Below are 19745 nucleotides of genomic sequence, written 5' to 3'. Positions count from 1 at the left end.
TGGTGCAGTGGTCTAAGGCACTGCATAACAGTGCAAGAGGTCAATACAGTCCCTGGTTCGAATCCAGGCTGTATCACATCTGGCTGTGATTGGGAGTCCCATAGGGCGGTGTACAATTGGCCCAGCGTCCGGGTTTGGCCGGGGTAGGACACCGTTTTAAATAAGAACTTGTTCTTAACTGACTCGCCTAGTTAAATTAAGGTTAAATAACTCACTCCTATTACATTGGTCAGGAAAGTAGAAGGGATGTTGAGACAAACAAGCCGAGTGGGCAGAAATATTGGCGTCCAATCGACAGTACACTGCTCTGTTTTTTCAAGACATCTCGATGAGGAACTCGATGTTATTTTATTTGAATTGGGCCTCATTAATGTTCTAGACTAGGGTTAGGTAAAATGTGTGACGTATACTCGAATGAGGTTCAAGTTAGAACGGGTTTGTTCTCGTCTCTGACCAAGCATGCAACTCAGTCAAGTTCGAGCATAGGGTGACGATTTGACGAATGCATTAAGTTTAGATGCAGCAGCATATCGCCGTGTAGATAAGACACCTGTTTATTGCGAGAACGCTTTCGCTTTAATTGTGTTTCGACTCTTTCGCCGGGGAACTGTCATGTCACCGTGAGAACGACGTTCCTTTTGTTTCTGGGTTTCGATAGTAACTTACATGCACACTTGTGCAATAATGGAGAAGGATTGCGGTAGAAACGATCAAAAGCAAGACGTCAAGACAGAGGTGTGTTTTGAAAGGACATGTTCAGCACTAACTGTGGACGATGTATACGAAATAGCTAAATTGATTGGCTCGGAAGTGGAAACACTTATTGACGGCTACGGTAAAGAGAGCGCCACAGGACTGGTGCCTAAAATTGTCAAAGTTCTAGAACTTTTGGAGAGCTTCGCATCGCGGAACCATGCACTCAAGTCAAAAGAAGAAGACTTACTTAAAGCGTTCGAAACACTTAATGTACAGAAACAGAAGAAGACGAGAAATGTGAAAGAATGCGAAGAAAGCAAGAACGAAATACAACGGGTGAGTCGGTGGTAATAACATGGTAGTAACATGGGGCAGATAATACCTCCAGTGACGTATCGTTTCAATTAGCGGATTGTAACAACACTGAAGATATGTGATTTGGGGTTGCTGCTACAATGTAGCAATTTAATTGTTTTGACGGCTAGGGTACAATTTAATAACTACTACTTGCTGCACGTTAGCATGCCACGTTATTCATCATGCCCATTCAGTGGCAAGTGACAGCTCACAAAACATATTTGTTATCTGTGTGACACATTGTGTGTAGAGTGTAGACCTACCACTGGCAACTATTCCCCCACACAGAGAAGGCTCCATTTTAGTTGTATTAGTAGCCTAAGCGAAATGTAGACTATATGTCGTTTCTGTTATGTAACATCACGGAATGGTGTGTTCAGAATGGACGCTCGTGCCATTGTCGTTATGATGTCCCTCGTGTGTTTTTATTGACAGGTCGCTATTGCCACAGTATGTATCACGGATTTCGGTTTTGATAAAATAAAAATTACATTAACTGCACTGTGCATTACGTGGGTCGAATGATGTAACAACGCAGAATTAAACAATAAAAGTCCCGTGCAATGGGTTATGGTCAATGTAGTTAATTACCACATTTTCTGCAATAAGCTATGTAGAATATTGTCATGTTGGAAACTACAACTCCCTACTACATCGCACAGTTCGGTCTTGATCAGATGTATCTCTGGAGAAACTGTGCAGTGTTTAATATAAATTAACCCAGGCTATATCGCAGTATAATTAGGGAAGTCACTGTTATCTGGTCTGTGATCTCAACGATCATAGATTTGATATGATAAGAGGAAACATGTTGGTACTACAGTTTTCACTACACCACATGTCTATGCACCACACACCACACCATGGGCCCTGCTCATTACAACACGTTGTTTCTGTCTCACACCTGATTACACTGTCTGTTATTGGTCTTGTTGGCTTATTTTTCTCTTTCACTTGGAACATTCTTCAGCTAGCACTCTGTAGCTATCAATATCTTTGATTTAATTAGGAGCGTATTCTTCCTCACCACCAAGTACCTGTAGACTCCTCTGGTTGCAATGAGTTCACTAGAAGTCAATGGTTATGGGTACCATAGAAATATAATGACTAGAATGTCATTCTATTTCTATGGTGGGTATGCTGTGTGTCTCCTCCTATCCCAGAGTCTGTAACAGCTCCTCCTTGTCCCCCACCAGGTGGTGCAGGAGGAGGTGGAGAAGCAGAAGAGGAGGTGCGAGGAGCTGCAGGCCCAGGTATTGCATCTACAGATGGAGAATCAGGAGTTACAGAGCTGCCTGAGGGGCAACCATGTCCAGGAAGGTTGGTTTAAAACACATAAACACACATACACACACGCGATTGGCTTAAACAGCGGCCTTAAGGGCAACGAAATTTAGGGAGGTTGGTTGATATAGAACAGCCTTAAACATCTGCCTTAGGGGCAACCATGCTCAGGAAGGTTAGTTTAAACATCTGCCTTAGGGGCAACCATGCTCAGGAAGGTTAGTTTAAACATCTGCCTTAGGGGCAACTATGCTCAGGAAAGTTAGTTTAAACATCTGCCTTAGGGGCAACCATGCTCAGGAAAGTTAGTTTAAACATCTGCCTTAGGGGCAACCATGCTCAGGAAAGTTAGTTTAAACATCTGCCTTAGAGGCAACCATGCTCAGGAAAGTTAGTTTAAACATCTGCCTTAGGGGCAACTATGCTCAGGAAGGTTAGTTTAAACATCTGCCTTAGGGGCAACCATGCTCAGGAAGGTTAGTTTAAACATCTGCCTTAGGGGCAACCATGCTCAGGAAGGTTAGTTTAAACATCTGCCTTAGGGGCAACCATGCTCAGGAAAGTTAGTTTAAACATCTGCCTTAGGGGCAACTATGCTCAGGAAGGTTAGTTTAAACATCTGCCTTAGGGGCAACCATGCTCAGCAAAGTTAGTTTAAACATCTGCCTTAGGGGCAACCACGCTCAGGAAGGTTAGTTTAAACATCTGCCTTAGGGGCAACCATGCTCAGGAAGGTTAGTTTAAACATCTGCCTTAGGGGCAACCATGCTCAGGAAGGTTAGTTTAAACATCAGCCTTAGCGGCAACCATGCTCAGGAAAGTTAGTTTAAACATCTGCCTTAAGGGCAACCATGCTCAGGAAAGTTAGTTTAAACATCTGCCTTAGGGGCAACCATGCTCAGGAAAGTTAGTTTAAACATCTGCCTTAGGGGCAACCATGCTCAGGAAGGTTAGTTTAAACATCTGCCTTAGGGGCAACCATGCTCAGGAAAGTTAGTTTAAACATCTGCCTTAGGGGCAACCATGCTCAGGAAAGTTAGTTTAAACATCTGCCTTAGGGGCAACCATGCTCAGGAAAGTTAGTTTAAACATCTGCCTTAGGGGCAACCATGCTCAGGAAAGTTAGTTTAAACATCTGCCTTAGGGGCAACCATGCTCAGGAAGGTTAGTTTAAACATCTGCCTTAGAGGCAACCATGCTCAGGAAGGTTAGTTTAAACATCTGCCTTAGGGGCAACCATGCTCAGGAAAGTTAGTTTAAACATCTGCCTTAGGGGCAACCATGCCCAGGAAGGTTAGTTTAAACATCTGCCTTAGGGGCAACCATGCTCAGGAAGGTTAGTTTAAACATCTGCCTTAGGGTCAACCATGTCCAGGAAGGTTAGTTTAAACATCAGCCTTAGGGGCAACCATGCTCAGGAAAGTTAGTTTAAACATCTGCCTTAGGGACAACCATGTCCAGGAATGTTAGTTTAAACATCTGCCTTAGGGGCAACCATGCTCAGGAAAGTTAGTTTAAACATCTGCCTTAGGGGCAACCATGCTCAGGAAGGTTAGTTTAAACATCAGCCTTAGGGGCAACCATGCTCAGGAAAGTTAGTTTAAACATCTGCCTTAGGGACAACCATGTCCAGGAATGTTAGTTTAAACATCTGCCTTAGGGGCAACCATGCTCAGGAAGGTTAGTTTAAACATCTGCCTTAGGGGTAACCATGCACAGGAAGGTTAGTTTAAACATCTGCTTTAGGGGCAACCATGCTCAGGAAGGTTAGTTTAAACATCTGCCTTAGGGGCAACCACGCTCAGGAAGGTTAGTTTAAACATCTGCCTTAGGGGCAACCATGCTCAGGAAGGTTAGTTTAAACATCAGCCTTAGCGGCAACCATGCTCAGGAAGGTTAGTTTAAACATCTGCCTTAGGGGCAACCATGCTCAGGAAGGTTAGTTTAAACATCAGCCTTAGCGGCAACCATGCTCAGGAAAGTTAGTTTAAACATCTGCCTTAAGGGCAACCATGCTCAGGAAAGTTAGTTTAAACATCTGCCTTAGGGGCAACTATGCTCAGGAAGGTTAGTTTAAACATCTGCCTTAGAGGCAACCATGCTCAGGAAAGTTAGTTTAAACATCTGCCTTAGGGGCAACCATGCCCAGGAAGGTTAGTTTAAACATCTGCCTTAGGGGCAACCATGCTCAGGAAGGTTAGTTTAAACATCTGCCTTAGGGTCAACCATGTCCAGGAAGGTTAGTTTAAACATCTGCCTTAGGGGCAACCATGCTCAGGAAGGTTAGTTTAAACATCTGCCTTAGGGGCAACCATGCTCAGGAAGGTTAGTTTAAACATCAGCCTTAGGGGCAACCATGCTCAGGAAAGTTAGTTTAAACATCTGCCTTAGGGACAACCATGTCCAGGAATGTTAGTTTAAACATCTGCCTTAGGGGCAACCATGCTCAGGAAGGTTAGTTTAAACATCTGCCTTAGGGGTAACCATGCACAGGAAGGTTAGTTTAAACATCTGCTTTAGGGGCAACCATGCTCAGGAAGGTTAGTTTAAACATCTGCCTTAGGGGCAACCATGCTCAGGAAGGTTAGTTTAAACATCTGCCTTAGGGTCAACCATGTCCAGGAAGGTTAGTTTAAACATCTGCCTTAGGGGCAACCATGCTCAGGAAAGTTAGTTTAAACATCTGCCTTAGGGGCAACCATGTCCAGGAAGGTTAGTTTAAACATCTGCCTTAGGGGCAACCATGCTCAGGAAGGTTAGTTTAAACATCTGCCTTAGGGTCAACCATGTCCAGGAAGGTTAGTTTAAACATCTGCCTTAGGGGCAACCATGCTCAGGAAAGTTAGTTTAAACATCTGCCTTAGGGGCAACCATGTCCAGGAAGGTTAGTTTAAACATCTGCCTTAGAGGCAACCATGCTCAGGAAAGTTAGTTTAAACATCTGCCTTAGGGGCAACCATGCTCAGGAAGGTTAGTTTAAACATCTGCCTTAGGGGCAACCATGCTCAGGAAGGTTAGTTTAAACATCTGCCTTAGGGTCAACCATGTCCAGGAAGGTTTGGGTATGGTACTTACCCTTTCTGTCATACATAATATATTACACACCTCTTAGAAACAATCCCCTTCTCACATGTGTGTATGCAAACATACTACCCACCACAACAGGTAAAATACCCCAAAGTAATGCGTGTCACGGGAATGGAGTTACTGCAAAGCTGGCTCAGAGTATTTACTTATAATGGTAATCACACGGAAAAACATTGCTGACTGAGAAATTCCGGTGTTTGTTTATTTGGGAAGTGAATGTGTGACCGTAAATGTGACATTTGTTATGTAAATACTGAAAGACGAACAAAGCAGAAAAGATACATATAAACTAATAGACTATAATAGACACGTATATTTGTATTATTACACTAACTTATTAAGTATTCGTAAGATATTCATTATTCATCTCGTCCCTGCTTAGTAGTCTATACTCTCGCTGCGCTATGGAAGCTGCTAAGAGCACCAACCCTAGTATCATACAACAAAATAGTATCACGACTCAGGATATGAACCAGATGCAGACACAGGAGGCGGATGGTTCGGTTCTCAGAATATTTATTATAACAAAGAGGCAGGCAAAAGGGCAGGCAGAGGTTCGTAGTCCAAGGCAGAGTCAAAAAAGGGACAGAACAGCAGACTCAGGCTCAGGATCAGGGCAGGCAGGGGCAACAAAAGACGAACAGCAGAGGGGCTAAGGACATTAGAGATGGGGAATGGACAAATAAAACGTGGGGAACGTTTTTGAGACTCCATCCGGAAGGGCAGATCATGGACAGCCATACCCATTGTCTGGGCCGATAGCGGGGAGCCGGAGGCCGGTGATACCTGGAGGTGGTCGTAAGAAGAGCGGACCGGCCTCTCTTCCAGGTACGCCGACAGCGGCGGACAAACATCTGGGCCGAGGCTATGCTGACCTCTTCCTCTTGCTCAGGGAAGAGCGGGGGTTGGTAACCCAAGGAACACTCGAAGGGCGAGAGTCCAGTGGCCGAGCAGGGAAGGAGTTGCTGGCGTACTCCACCCACACAAGTTGCTGGCTCCAGGTGGTGGGTTTGGCAGAGACGAGGCAGCGAAGAGTAGTCTGATTAGCTCACTCTGATTAGCCGTTAGACTGGGGATGAAACCCGGAGGACAGGCTGGCCGATGATGCAATGAGGGTGCAGAATGCCTTCCAGAATCTGGACAAGAACTGAGGACCCCAAACGGAGACCATGTCGACCGGAAGTCCATAAATCCAGAAGACGTGCTGCACCATAAGCTAGGCTGTCTCTTTGGCTGAGGGTAACTTTGGAAGGGGAATGAAATGTGCCACTTTGGAAAACCTATCCACCACAGTAAGGATGGTGGTGTTGCCATCAGACAGAGGGAGACCAGTGACAAAGTCCAGGGATATATGGGACCAGTGGCAATGAGGAAAAGGGAATGGTTGAAGGAGGCCAGCCGGAGCTTGCCGCAGAGTCATGTTCTGTGTGCACACAGTGCAGGCGCCAACGAATGCGGAGACGTCCGGAACCATGGTGGGCCACCAAAAACGTTGGTGGAAGAAAGCCAGGGTCCGGTGAGAGCCGGGATGACAGGTGAGTTTAGAGGAATGGCTCCATTCCAGGACCGGGCCGAATCTGGGATGAACATCTGGTTAGCCGCCCCCTCCCCGGGGTCTGGCTGGGAACGTGGCCCCTTGCGGACCCGGTTCTTAATACCCCAGACTAGTGTAGCTGCTAGACAGGAGGTAGGGAGGATGGGCTCAGTGTCAGATGGTGTAGCAGCGGAACTATACAGGCGGAAGAGGGCGTCAGGCTTCACATTCTTGAACCCAGGGCAGTAGGCAATGGTAAAATTGAATCGAGTGAATAACAGAGCCCAACGAGCCTGCTTTGAGTTGAGCACATGGCGGTGCGAAGATATTCCCAATTCTTACAATCGGTCCACACTAAGAATGGATGTTCCTTCCTTTCGAGCCAGTGCCTTCACTCCTCCAGTGCCATCTTGACCGCAATAAGTTCCCGATTTCCCACATCATAGTTCCTCTCAGCGAAATTGAGACGATGGGAGAGGAAAGCGCCTGGATGCAGCTTTTGGTCCTGGACAGAACGCTGGGACAGGATGGACCCCACTCCAATGTCCGAGGCGTCAACCTCCACCACAAACTGACGGGACGTGTCCGGATGGATTAGGATGAGGGCTGTGGTGAAACGGTGCTTCAGATCCAGAAACGCCCGGTCAGTAGCTGGGGATCACATGAACGGAACCTTGGGAGAGGGGAGTGCAGAGAGGGGGGAGGCCACGGTAGAAATGAGCAAATCCCAGGAAACATTGCAGCTGGACTCTGGATGTGGGTTGGGGCCAATCCACCACAGCTTTCACCTTGTCAGGATCCATCTGGTTCTCCAGGAGGCACTGGAGGACTTGTCAGACATTGCGAACATGCTCTTGAGCCGCCAGGGAAAAGACAAAGATGTTGTTGAGATAGACAAACACAAACCGGATAGACAAACACAAACCAACATGTCACAGAGCACATCGTTGACCAGGGCCTGGAACACTGCGGGAGCGTTGGCCAGACCAAACGGCATAATCAGGTACTCGTTGTGTCCGCTAGCCGTGTTGAAGGCTGTCTTCCACTAGTCTCATTCCCGTATCCGAACCAGGTGATGGGTGTTCTGAAGGTCACCCCCTGGAGAAGCTCGAAAGCTGAGGAGTGGTAGTGGGTAACAATTCTTTACAGTGATGTCATTGAGGCCCCGGTAGTCAATACATGGGTGCAGGGTTTTGTCCTTCTTTTCCACAAAGAAAAACAATGCACCGACAGGGGAGGCAGGAGGACGCATGATCCCGGCAGCTAGGGAGTCCTTAATGTATACCTCCATGGTCTTGGTCTCCGGGCCAGACAGGGAATAAAGCCAACCCCGAGGTGGCGTGGTGCCCGAGAGGAGGTCAATAGCGCAATCACAGTGTCGATGCAGAGGACGGGATGTGGCACAAGCTTTGCTGAAAACCTCCCGGAGGTCCTGGTACTCCGCGGGAGATCCGAGGCTTTTCCCAAGCCCGCAGAAGGGTGTCCCAGGGCAGGCTGCGCCGCCTTAAGGCAATGTGCATGGCAGAACGGACTCCAACCCAGGATAGAACTAGTAGCCCAGTCGATCAGGGGGTTGTGCCTCTGGAGCCATGAAAATCCCAAAACCACAAGTGTATGAGGAGATGCAATTAGTAGAAACTGTAGGGACTCATTGTGATTACCCGACACTTGCAGGTTAATGGGAACCGTACTGTGAGTAACCCTGCCAATGGAGTGTCCTTCAAAGCGGAGTGGTAGTGGGTAACGATTCTTTACAGCGATGTCATTGAGGCCCCGGTAGTCAATACACGGGCGCAGGGTTTTGTCCTTCTTTTCCACAAAGAAAAACCCTGCACCGGCAGGGGAGGCAGGAGGACGCATGATCCCGGCAGCTGTCCTGTATATCCTGTAGTACCACAATACAGGCAACTGTTGAAGCTCAGCCTGCATAAACGATCACTAGGAGACAATCTAGCCCTGCCCAGTTGCATGGGCTCAGGAGGAGACGAGTCGCCGAGGGGCTCGGGTGATTTCGGATTCTCTCAGGAATGCAGGCATCGGGGACTTCCGGGGTTCTTCGGAGGCGAGGGAGAAAACGTGGACGAGCGAGTGTGGCTGAGAACAGAACTCCTCTCTCTCCTGCGTTCCCGTAGGCACCCATCAATCCTTATATTCAAGGCTATGAGGGAGTCGAGGTCTCTGGGTAACTCCCGGACTGTGAGTTCGTCTTTGATTTCCTCCGATAATCCATGAAGGAAGGTGTCAAACAGGTACTCCGGATTCCAGGCCCTCTCGGTGGACAGCGTCCAAAAGTGAACCACGTAGTCAGCCACACTGCGGGAGTCTTGACTCAGACGAGGTAGCTTCCAAGCCGCCTCTCTCCCGGACACCGGGGAATCGAACCCCTTCCTTAGCTCCACCACAAAATCCTCCAGACTAAGGCAAAAGGCGGATTGTTGATCCCACACTGCCGTAGCCCAGGCGAGCGCCCTTACAGACATCAGCGTTATAAGATATGCTATTTTCGACTGATCCGAATGAAACAAAGAGGGATGTACCTCAAAGATGAGGGAGCACTGGGAGAGAAACGCCCAGCAGGTTCCAGGATCTCCAGCATAGCGCTCCGGAGGAGATAAGTGGGGTTCTCGGGAAGCCGGGGTAGGCTGGGGAGAAGCGTCTTGGGTGTTACTGTAGTGGCTTGTTGCCCAGTTGATAATCCTTGGAATTGCTCCAGCAATGTAGTGAAAGTGTGGTAGTGGCATTCCGCCAAGATCTGGAATCCTTCCATAAGGTTTTGGAGTACCTCTTCGTGTCTTCTAATGGCGGCTCCTTGGAAGGAGACAGCATTGTGGAGCTGGTCCGAGTCTGCTGGGTCAGTCAGGGCCAGTTCGTACTATCACGACTCAGGATATGACCCAGATGCAAACACAAGAGGCGGATGGTTCGGTTCTCAGAATATTTATTATAACAAGGGGGCAGGCGAAGGGCAGGTCGTGGGTAGGCAGAGGTTCGTAGTCCAAGGCTACGAAATGGGACAGAATGGCAGGCAGGCTCTCATTTTGTTTTATTTATAAAAAGGTATAGAAAATTGTGGACCCCCTGCAGTACCCCAGCCATACTACACGCTGAAACCAGTTTTCCCACCAAGAGGTCCATGTTAGCTGCTTGTTGTTAAGTTTAATTGCACCAGTTTGGCCTAGGAACATTAGTGTCTCCAATGTCCATCCAAATCAAAACGCCATAGCTCCTGTGATCCTGAGTGGCGCAGCGGTCTAAGGCACTGTAGACCTGGGTTCGATCCCGGGCTGTATCACTACAGGCCGTGATCGGGAGTCCCATAGGGCGACGCACAATTGGTCCAGCGTCGTCCGGGTTAGGGGAGGGTTTGGCCGGGGTAGGCCGTCATTGTAAATAAGAATTTGTTCTTAACTGACTTTCCTAGTTAAATAAAGGTTAAATAAAATAATCTCCACCATAGGTTATGTATCAGTCATTACACGTCCAGAGTAGTGTGTCTGAATCAACAGGTATAAACCAGACTGCTTAAAGATGACCATGTGCTGAAGGATAATCCTTAAGTGTCTTTACTGTTTAACCACAGACCTTAAGATACACTCCACTGAGCAGCTTTGGCTGGGGACTTAGTGTTGACCGACTGTTGATGGTTGATGAACTACTGGGACATGTTCATTATGGACTTCCTGGACATTAATTTCCATTTTCCGTTGTGCTTTTATTTCTTTACTTTTATTTTTTGTGCCCTAATGTGTTGTCTCTGTACCGTCTGTTGACCATTGAAAACCCACAGTGATGATATTGTATTGTTGTGGTCCTGTGTTCCAGACCGTGTCCAACGGCAGGAGCGGGAGGTGATGCTGAAACTGAAGGAGGTGGTTGACAAGCAGAGAGATGAGTTGAGGGCCAAAGCACAGCAGATAGCCAGCATGTCTAAAGAGGTGGAGGCGGTAAGGACAAGAAGACTACATGTACAGTCTATCTGAATACGAGTGTACCCAGACACGCTTCAGTGCCCACGCACGCACACCGATTATTGGAGGACCAAAAAAAAGCAGATACCGATTAATCGGGCGATTTATTTATTTATTTATTTGTAACAATGACAATTACAACAATACTGAATGAACACTTTTATTTTAACTTAATATAACACATCAATAAAATAAATTTAGCCTCAAATAAATAATCAAACATATTCAATTTGGTTTAAATAATGCAAAAACAAAGTGTTGGAGAAGAAAGTAAAAGTGCAATATGTGCCATTTAAAAAAGCTAACGTTTAAGTTCCTTGCTCAGAACATGAGAACATATGAAAGCTGGTGGTTCCTTTAAACATGAGTCTTCAATATTCCCAGGTAATAAGTTTTAGGTTGTAGTTATTATAGGAATTATAGGACTATTTATCTCTATACCATTTGTATTTAATATACCTTTGACTATTGGATGTTCTTATAGGCAGTATTGCCAGTGTAACAGTATAGCTTCCGTCCCTCTCCTCACCCCTACCTGGGCTCGAACCAGGAACACATCGATAACAGCCACCCTCGAAGCATCGTTACCCATCGCTCCACAAAAGCCGCGGCCCTTGCAAGGGGAACAACTACTTCAAGGTCTCAGAGCGAGTGACGTCACCGATTGAAACGCTATTAGCGCGCACCCCGCTAACTAGCTAGCCATTTCACATCGGTTACACCCGAAAAGCACGAAGTGCTGTTTGAATGAATGGTTACGAGCCTGCTGCTGCCTACCACCGCTCAGTCAGACTGCTCTATCAAATATCAAATCATAGACTTAATTATAACATAATAACACACAGAAATACGAGCCTTAGGTCATTAATATGGTCAAATCCGGAAACTATCATTTCGAAAACAAAACGTTTATTCTTTCAGTGAAATACGGAACCGTTCCGTATTTTATCTAACGGGTGGCATCCATAAGTCTAAATATTCCTGTTACATTGCACAACCTTCAATGTTATGTCATAATTACGTAAAATTCTGGCAAATTAGTTCACAACGAGCCAGGCGGCCCAAACTGTTGCATATATACCCTGACTCTGCGTGCAATGAATGCAAGAGAAGTGACACAATTTCCCTGGTTTAATATTGCCTGCTAAACTGGATTTCTTTTAACTAAATATGCAGGTTTAAAAATATATACTTCTGTGTATTGATTTTTAGAAAGGCATTGATGTTTATGGTTAGGTACATTCGTGCATCGATTGTGCTTTTTTCGCAAATTTGCTTTTGTTAAATCATCCCCCGTTTGGCGAAGTTGGCTGTTAGGAAGAAATAGTCATCACAGTTCGCAACGAGCCAGGCGGCCCAAACTGCTGCATATACCCTGACTCTGTTGCACAGAACGCAAGAGAAGTGACACAATTTCCCTAGTTAAAAGAAATTAATGTTAGCACGCAATATTAACTAAATATGCAGGTTTAAAAATATATACTTGTGTATTGATTTTAAGAAAGGCGTTGATGTTTATGGTCAAGTACACATTGGTGCAACGACAGTGCTTTTTTTGCGAATGCGCTTGTTAAATCACCCGTTTGGCGAAGTAGGCTATGATTCAATGATAAATTAACAGGCACCACATTGATTATATGCAACGCAAGACAAGCTAGATAAACTAGTAATATCATCAACCATGTGTAGTTAACTAGTGATTATGTTAAGATTGATTGTTTTTCATAAGATGCGTTTAATGCTAGCTAGCACCTTACCTTGGCTCCTTGCTGCACTTGCATAACAGGTTGTCAGCCTGCCACGCAGTCTCCTCGTGGAGAGCAATGTAATCGGCCATGATCGGTGTCCAAAAATGCCGATTACCGATTGTTATGAAAACTTGAAATCTGCCCTAATTAATCGGCCATTCCGATTAATCGGTCGACCTCTACTCAGAACAGCCTCAATTGGTCGGGGCATGAACTCTACAGGGTATCGAAAGCGTTCCATAGGGATCCTGGCCTATGTTGACTCTAATGCTTCCCACAGTTGTGTCAAGTTTGCTGGATGTACTTTGGGTGGTGGACCATTCTTGATACACACAGGAAACTGTTAAGCATGAAACACCGAGCAGCGTTGCAGTTCTTGACACAGTGAAATGTGTGCGCCTGGCACCCACTACCATACCCCGTTCAAATGCACTTAAATATTTTGTCTTTCCCATTCACCCTCTCAATGGCACACATACAACATCCATGTCTCAATTGTCTCAAGGCTTAAAAATAATTATTTAACATATCTCCTCCCCTTCATCTACACTGATTGAAGTGAATTTAACAAGTGACATCAATAAGGGATCATAGCTTTCACCTGGATTCACCTGGTCAGTCTATGTCATGGAAAGATCATGTTTTGTACACTCAGTGTACATTCATGCTACACACACATCACAACTGCTACTACCAGATTCTTGTTATGATTGCTTAATACTGCACAATTCAAACACTTGCCCCCCAATCCTCCCTTCCCCAAAACACTTGTAAATATTGGACTATAAATTGTGTATTATACTTATGCTAAAATTATTATTCTATTCTACTGAGCCATTTTACTTTACGTTCGTATTCTTATCTTTTATTATTTATTGTTGTTGCATTGTCAAAAGGAACCTGCAAGTAAGCATTTCATTGGACGGTGTATACCACGTGTACATACGACTAATAAAACATGATACTGAAACAGTACTGATATAGTTGTTATGGGTTTGTGCTGAGCATCACCCACATCTTGGAGACAAGTCTGGGCCATAACTCCACTCCCTTATTCACAGCAGCTCTCTCTGTCACACAGTAATGGTTTTAAACTCCAGCTCGAGCTGGGTGTGTTTGTTGATGTTTCTAGGCTTTTCACCTTACCTAGAACCCTAGGCCTCCTAAATGAAGTTTGCTCAAAATGATGCTTGAACATGTTTTTCTGTTCATGGGAGTAACCCCCTGTGTTTGTCTAATATGGTCCTCTCCTCTTGCTCCCAATGAGTCCCTGCACCCCCACAAAGGCCTGCTATGATATCTAGCATATCATATCATCGGCCTGGATGTGAATGAGTGTATATGTATGTAATATGAGTGTTATGTTAATGTGTTGTTACATACCTGTGTGTGTGTGTGTGTGTGTGTGTGTGTGTGTGTGTGTGTGTGTGTGTGTGTGTGTGTGTGTGTGTGTGTGTGTGTGTGTGTGTGTGTGTGTGTGTGTGTGTGTGTGTGTGTATATATATATATATATATATATACAGCTGCAGGAGCAGTTGGAGCGCTTCATGAAGATGAATGGGGAGCTGAGACACAAGCAGAGCATCGTTACGGCCCAGGTGAAGAATTCTGTGGAGAGGAAGGCTGACATGGAGGCAGACCTCCGAGAGAAACAGAAAGAGATAGAACGCCTCACCACCCAGCTGGAAAAGGCCAACGCTGCTGCTGGCACGGTAAGAAGTGTCTGTGTGAAAGCGGTGGGGTGCGTGCGTGTGCATGCATGGTGTGGAGGGTTGTATGTGTGTGGATGGGTGGCTCTGTGTGTGTAAAGGTGTGTTTGTCCCTTGTTGAAAGGCAAGGGTTCATTTCCATTTTTGAATTGGCCTTGGACCTTCATATTATATTTAAGCAAAAAGTCCCGAGGGGGTGTGGTTTGTTGGCCATATACCACAAATCCCTAAAGTGCATTATCGCTATTATAAACTGGTTACCAACATAAATGGAACAGTAAAAAAAGTACTTTTGAGTCATACTTGTGGTATATTGTCTGATATACACACAGTTGAAATGCTGTTTCAAAAGTACCAAGTTTATAATACTACATAAACATTAGTCATGCAGTGTGGTGTATTCTGACTCACTTTACTGACTTGTTTGTTACACCTTGTTGTCATTTCTCTAGAGAACTTTTAGTGTCCTGCCCTCTCCCTCAGTTTGTTTTGTAGCTGAACTTTAATCTTTGAACATTTGTCACTGTCCTCTCTCTGCCAAGTCTTACACTTGGCCTTTGTTTTCTTTAAACTCTTCACCCTGTAAAAGAAACTGTAGCCATTTTGAAATATTTGTTATGACTAAGATAAGAGAAATGAAGGTAATATGTGTGACTTTCCTCTCTGACAAAGGAGTTAAAAACCTGTTTGGGCTGCAGGGGCAGTATTGAGTAGCCGGATAAAAGGTGCCCATTTCAAACGGCCTCGTACTCAATTCTTGCTCGTACAATATGCATATTATTATTACTATTGGATATAAAACACTCTCTAGTTTCTAAAACCGTTTGAATTATATCTGTGAGTAAAACAGAACTCCTTTTGCAGCAAACTTCCTGACAGGAAGTGGAAGATCTGAAATCGATGCTCTCTTCTAGGGGCTGCCTATTAAAGTCCTTGATATTTATTAGTTTAGATGCACTTCATACGTCTTCCACTAGATGTCGACAAGCAGTGAGAGAAGAAATTGAGTGTGTAACTTGATCTGGGCTCGAATAATAGCTCTTGGCATGACGTGTCACCAGTTTCCTGTTTTCTGGAGAGCGCGAGGAGGGACCTGGATTTGCCTTCTGATAAGCTGTCGTTATGGACGACTAATATCTCCGGCTTTGATTTTATTTGATACATGTGACAATATCATCGTAAAGTATGTTTTTTCAATATAGTTTAATCAGATTATTGAAATTTTTTCGGGAGTTTTGCCGTGTTCCGTTCTCTGAGTTTGTTGACGATGGAGAGATTCGCGCCACTTGGCAAGTGTGCTTGCTAAATCGAGAGGGAAAAAGGCCGTTCTAAATCCAAACAACGATTGTTCCCGACAAAGGACCCCTTGTACAACATTCTGATGAAAGATCAGCAAAAGTAGGACCCATTTTATGATGCTATTTCATATATCTGTCGAACATGTTGTGCTAGTCGTTTGCGCCCAGCTTTTGGGTACTCTCTCGCTATACCTAAGCTGGATGTCGTAATGAAGTTATTTTTAGAATTCTAACACGGCGATTGCATTAAGAACTAGTGTATCTATCATTTCCTATACAACATGTATTTTTTAGTTATGTTTATGAATAGTTATTTGGTCAGAATATGTGTGTCAGAAAAAGTGTCAGAAAAATATCCGGACGTTGTGGGAAAAAGATGCTACGTTAGCACAATGTATAACCACTGATTTCAGCTCTAAATATGCACATTTTCGAACAAAACATAAGTGTATGTATAACCTGATGTTATAGGACTGTCATCTGATGAAGCTTATCAAGGTTAGTCAAAAATTATATATCTTTTGCTGGTTTGTTACGATCGCTAACTTTTGCTACTGGGGAATGGCTTGTGTTTCTGGCTATTGTGGTAAGCTAATATAACGCTATATTGTGTTTTCGCTGTAAAACACTTAAGAAATCGGAAATATTTGCTGGATTCACAAGATGCTTGTCTTTCATTTGCTGTACACTATGTATTTTTCAGAAATGTTTTATGATGAGTATTTAGGTATTTGACGTTGGTGTCTGTAATTATTCTGGCTGCTTTCGGTGCAATTTCTGATTGTAGCTGCAATGTAAACTATGATTTATACCTGAAATATGCACATTTTTCGAACAAAACATATATTTATTGAATAACATGTTATAAGACTGTCATCTGATGAAGTTGTTTGTTGGTTAGTTTGGTTGGTTCTTGGTTAGTTAGGTTGGTTTTGTGCATGCTACCTGTGCTGTGAAAAATGTTAGGTCTTTTTTGTATTTGGTGGTGAGCTAACATAAATATACGTGCTGTTTTCGCTGTAAAACATTTTAAAAATCGGACATGTTGGCTGGATTCACAAGATGTGTACCTTTCATTTGCTGTATTGGACTTGTTAATGTGTGAAAGTTAAATATTTCTAAAAAATATATTTTGAATTTCGCGCCCTGCACTTGAGCTGGCTGTTGTCATAAGTGTACCGGCACCGCCCTGCAGCCATAAGAAGTTCTCATTGTTGTGAGAGGAAACAGCGTTGGCACAAGATGTACATGTATGTATTGTCCACCTACAGTATAATGTGACTAAGAAATCTCACTACAAGAAAAATGTTGTCTTGTTACTTTGTAATAGTCACACATTTTGCCAAATCTCATCATTTTGATGGGTATTATGCTTTTAGACAATTTCAAAGACTGTAAAGTTCACTAAATGTGTTATACCAGGTGAACAACAAAATTTTGTTTCCCTTAGCCATAAAACACATGACTGTTGTTACATTAAGTAAATTGTGATAGTGTACCTATGTTTTCTCCACCCCAACAGGCCAATCTGTGTAAGACAGAGGTGGACCTGACTGACAAGCTGGTGATAGACCTGAAAGATCCCAACAGACCCTGTTTCACCAAGCAGGAGGTCAGAGAGATGCTGACAGAGAGGAACGAGCTCAAAGCCAACCTGTTCCTGGTGCAGGAGGAACTCTCCTACTACCAGAGGTAGGTACTATGGGGGGATGTTTCATACCTTTTATGGGTGTGTATGTATGTGTTTACATGTTTGTTTGTTTGTGTTTGTCTAGTTTCATACCTGTGTGTGTATGTACTGACGTGTGTGTCATTTGTGTCATCCTCACAGGGAGATCCTGAATGATGAGCGGTGTCCAGGATTCTTGCTGGACGCTGTACGTTCTGCCATAAAGAAACAGAAAACTGTCATCAAGGCCAAGATGTTGGGCATGCCAGAGGACGAATGCAGCAGGTGACACTGACACACATACACACACACGGGTACACACACACACACACACACACACACACACACACACACACACACACACACACACACACACACACACACACACACACACACACACACACACACACACACACACACACACACACAAACACAAAGACGCAGTGCTGACTTTGTGGATGTGCTTTCCTTAAACAGTGATGAGGAGAAAGGACCCCTGTTTGAGAGGAGAGCAGAGACAGAAACCGAGACAGATAGCACTGACAGCAAACCACAAGAGTCTCGCATCAGGAACCTGTAAGTACTACTGGCCTGTTTTTGCTAATGTAAACAACACATCTATTAACATAGCTATTTACATACAGAAATGTAAACATGTTTAAAGCACATTTACAACATTCAAAGAAACCCAATCAGAAGATAGTTCTAGAAATTTAGTATGAATAGTTGCCTGTTACAATGTTGTTACTCTGCTAAACTGATGCAGGACCTTGTTCTGTTGGAGAATTCCTGCAAAAGCCTGATTTGTAATGACAATGAGTCTCAGTTAACTATGCAGTTCCCTACCATAACCCTTACTTCGAGGCCACTGATTGGCTAGGCAAAGTTGAGGCAGGTCTGTGGTTGGTTTGACAGGTTTGGCTTCTTTCATAGGCCTCCAGCATGCATCAATCGTTCCATCAACTTGTTGCTATGTCCTGAATCCTGATTATATTGTCTGTCTATGTTAAACTACCTCTGGACTCCTGATAATACTGTTGTGTGTCTATGTTTACCTCTAGGCAGACATTCAAACACATGCTGCAGCTCTGTTCACTGTTCTGCTTTTACTTTCAATGTATAACTTTCACAGCACCTGCTGATGCCTCTGACTAAGCCCATTAATATAAACATAGACTACTCCCCCTTGTGGTGTAACCAGGGACTACCTCATATCTACAGAATGTAGTACTTACTACATGTTTTTATTTTTATTTGTAATTTTATTTCACCTTTATTTAACCAGGTAGGCCAGTTGAGAACAAGTTCTCATTTACAACTGCGACCTGACCAAGATAAAGCAAAGCAGTGCGACACATACAACAACACAGAGTTACACATGGAATAAACAAACATAATAAATTGAAATATATACAAAAAAAGACGAAAAATACAAAATTTACACGGGAGAACGACAAACAACGTTTGCACTGCTACGCCATCTTGGATGCGATCTCAGAAACCCTGACCAGAACCACATCTCACATGCACGCTTACCGTTTAATGATCACAGTCGGTCACAAGAGACTATGCGGCATATAACCTTTCAGACAATATCTGTGACCTGTGACCTGTGTTGTTTTCTCTCCTCCTGTGTGTACCTTTAGTTTCTTCTGGTTGTGAGTTAGTATAGCTGATCCTAGACCTGTGTTGTCTCCTAGCTTTGGCTTCCTGACGCGCTCCGGCAGCAACCACAGCAGCCGTAGTCCCAGTGAAAACAACACTGCTTCTTCCTGGGAAATCATCGACGACACTGACAACACTGCGGAGACAGAACCCCGACAATCACCATAACAACCCTCAACACCCGTCCAACTACACTTGTCCTCCATTCTGTTCAGTTTTCACAGGATGTTTCATACTGGTTAGGTCTCCACAGCAGCCCTAAGAAAGGAAGAGCCTTCTCTCATGCCTTCCTTCTTTATTTGTTATTACCCCCTCGTTCGTGCTCTGTATACCTTTCTCTTCCTCTTCCTCTCTCTTTCTCTCCCTCTGTTTCTCTCAGGAATAGGTTCAGAATGGTGAAATGGCCAACTGTACACTTTGCATTGACAATAACTGTGCAGGACATTATTAAGAGGGACTTTTTTTAACGGATAATGCTTTTGTAATTGTTTTAGTATTTGTATTCAACATTATAGTGATGTGTATTGGTATGTAACCATCTACAACAAATCTCTGAAGCAAATTTGTATTGAGATATTTTAACAAATATTTTTAGCCAAAGATACCAAGATATATATATATTTTTAAATACATTTTAGCCCCTTTTCTCCCCAATTTTCGTGGTATCCAATCGCTAGTAATTACTATCTTGTCTCATCGCTACAACTCCCGTACAGGCTCGGGAGAGACG

General features: G+C 44.2%; 1 protein-coding gene across 1 annotated transcript; it reads left to right on the top strand.

The window, feature by feature from the left end:
- The first annotated feature begins 293 nt into the window (after positions 1-293).
- Positions 294-19723, top strand: LOC120018235 (RILP-like protein 1). Its single transcript, XM_038961315.1, has 8 exons — positions 294-1032; positions 2250-2373; positions 10781-10902; positions 14198-14386; positions 17204-17373; positions 17513-17635; positions 17828-17926; positions 19051-19723. Exons 1-8 carry the CDS (start codon positions 667-669, stop codon positions 19181-19183), a joined length of 1326 nt encoding a protein of 441 aa, XP_038817243.1. The 5' UTR covers positions 294-666; the 3' UTR covers positions 19184-19723.
- Positions 19724-19745: the final 22 nt, after the last annotated feature.

The sequence above is a fragment of the Salvelinus namaycush genome, chromosome 23 (assembly GCF_016432855.1).
Source record: "Salvelinus namaycush isolate Seneca chromosome 23, SaNama_1.0, whole genome shotgun sequence".
Classification (NCBI taxonomy): domain Eukaryota; kingdom Metazoa; phylum Chordata; class Actinopteri; order Salmoniformes; family Salmonidae; genus Salvelinus; species Salvelinus namaycush.
This window is presented reverse-complemented; position numbering and strand designations above follow the sequence as displayed.

What these genes read in the sequence shown, in the direction of transcription:
- LOC120018235 (XM_038961315.1), top strand. Translation starts at nt 667, where the DNA reads ATGCACACTTGTGCAATAATGGAGAAGGATTGCGGTAGAAACGATCAA. An exon ending in GGGCAACCATGTCCAGGAAG is followed by an intron (nt 2,374 to 10,780) that starts GTTGGTTTAAAA and finishes CCTGTGTTCCAG; the next exon opens with ACCGTGTCCAACGGCAGGAG. An exon ending in CCAACGCTGCTGCTGGCACG is followed by an intron (nt 14,387 to 17,203) that starts GTAAGAAGTGTC and finishes CCACCCCAACAG; the next exon opens with GCCAATCTGTGTAAGACAGA.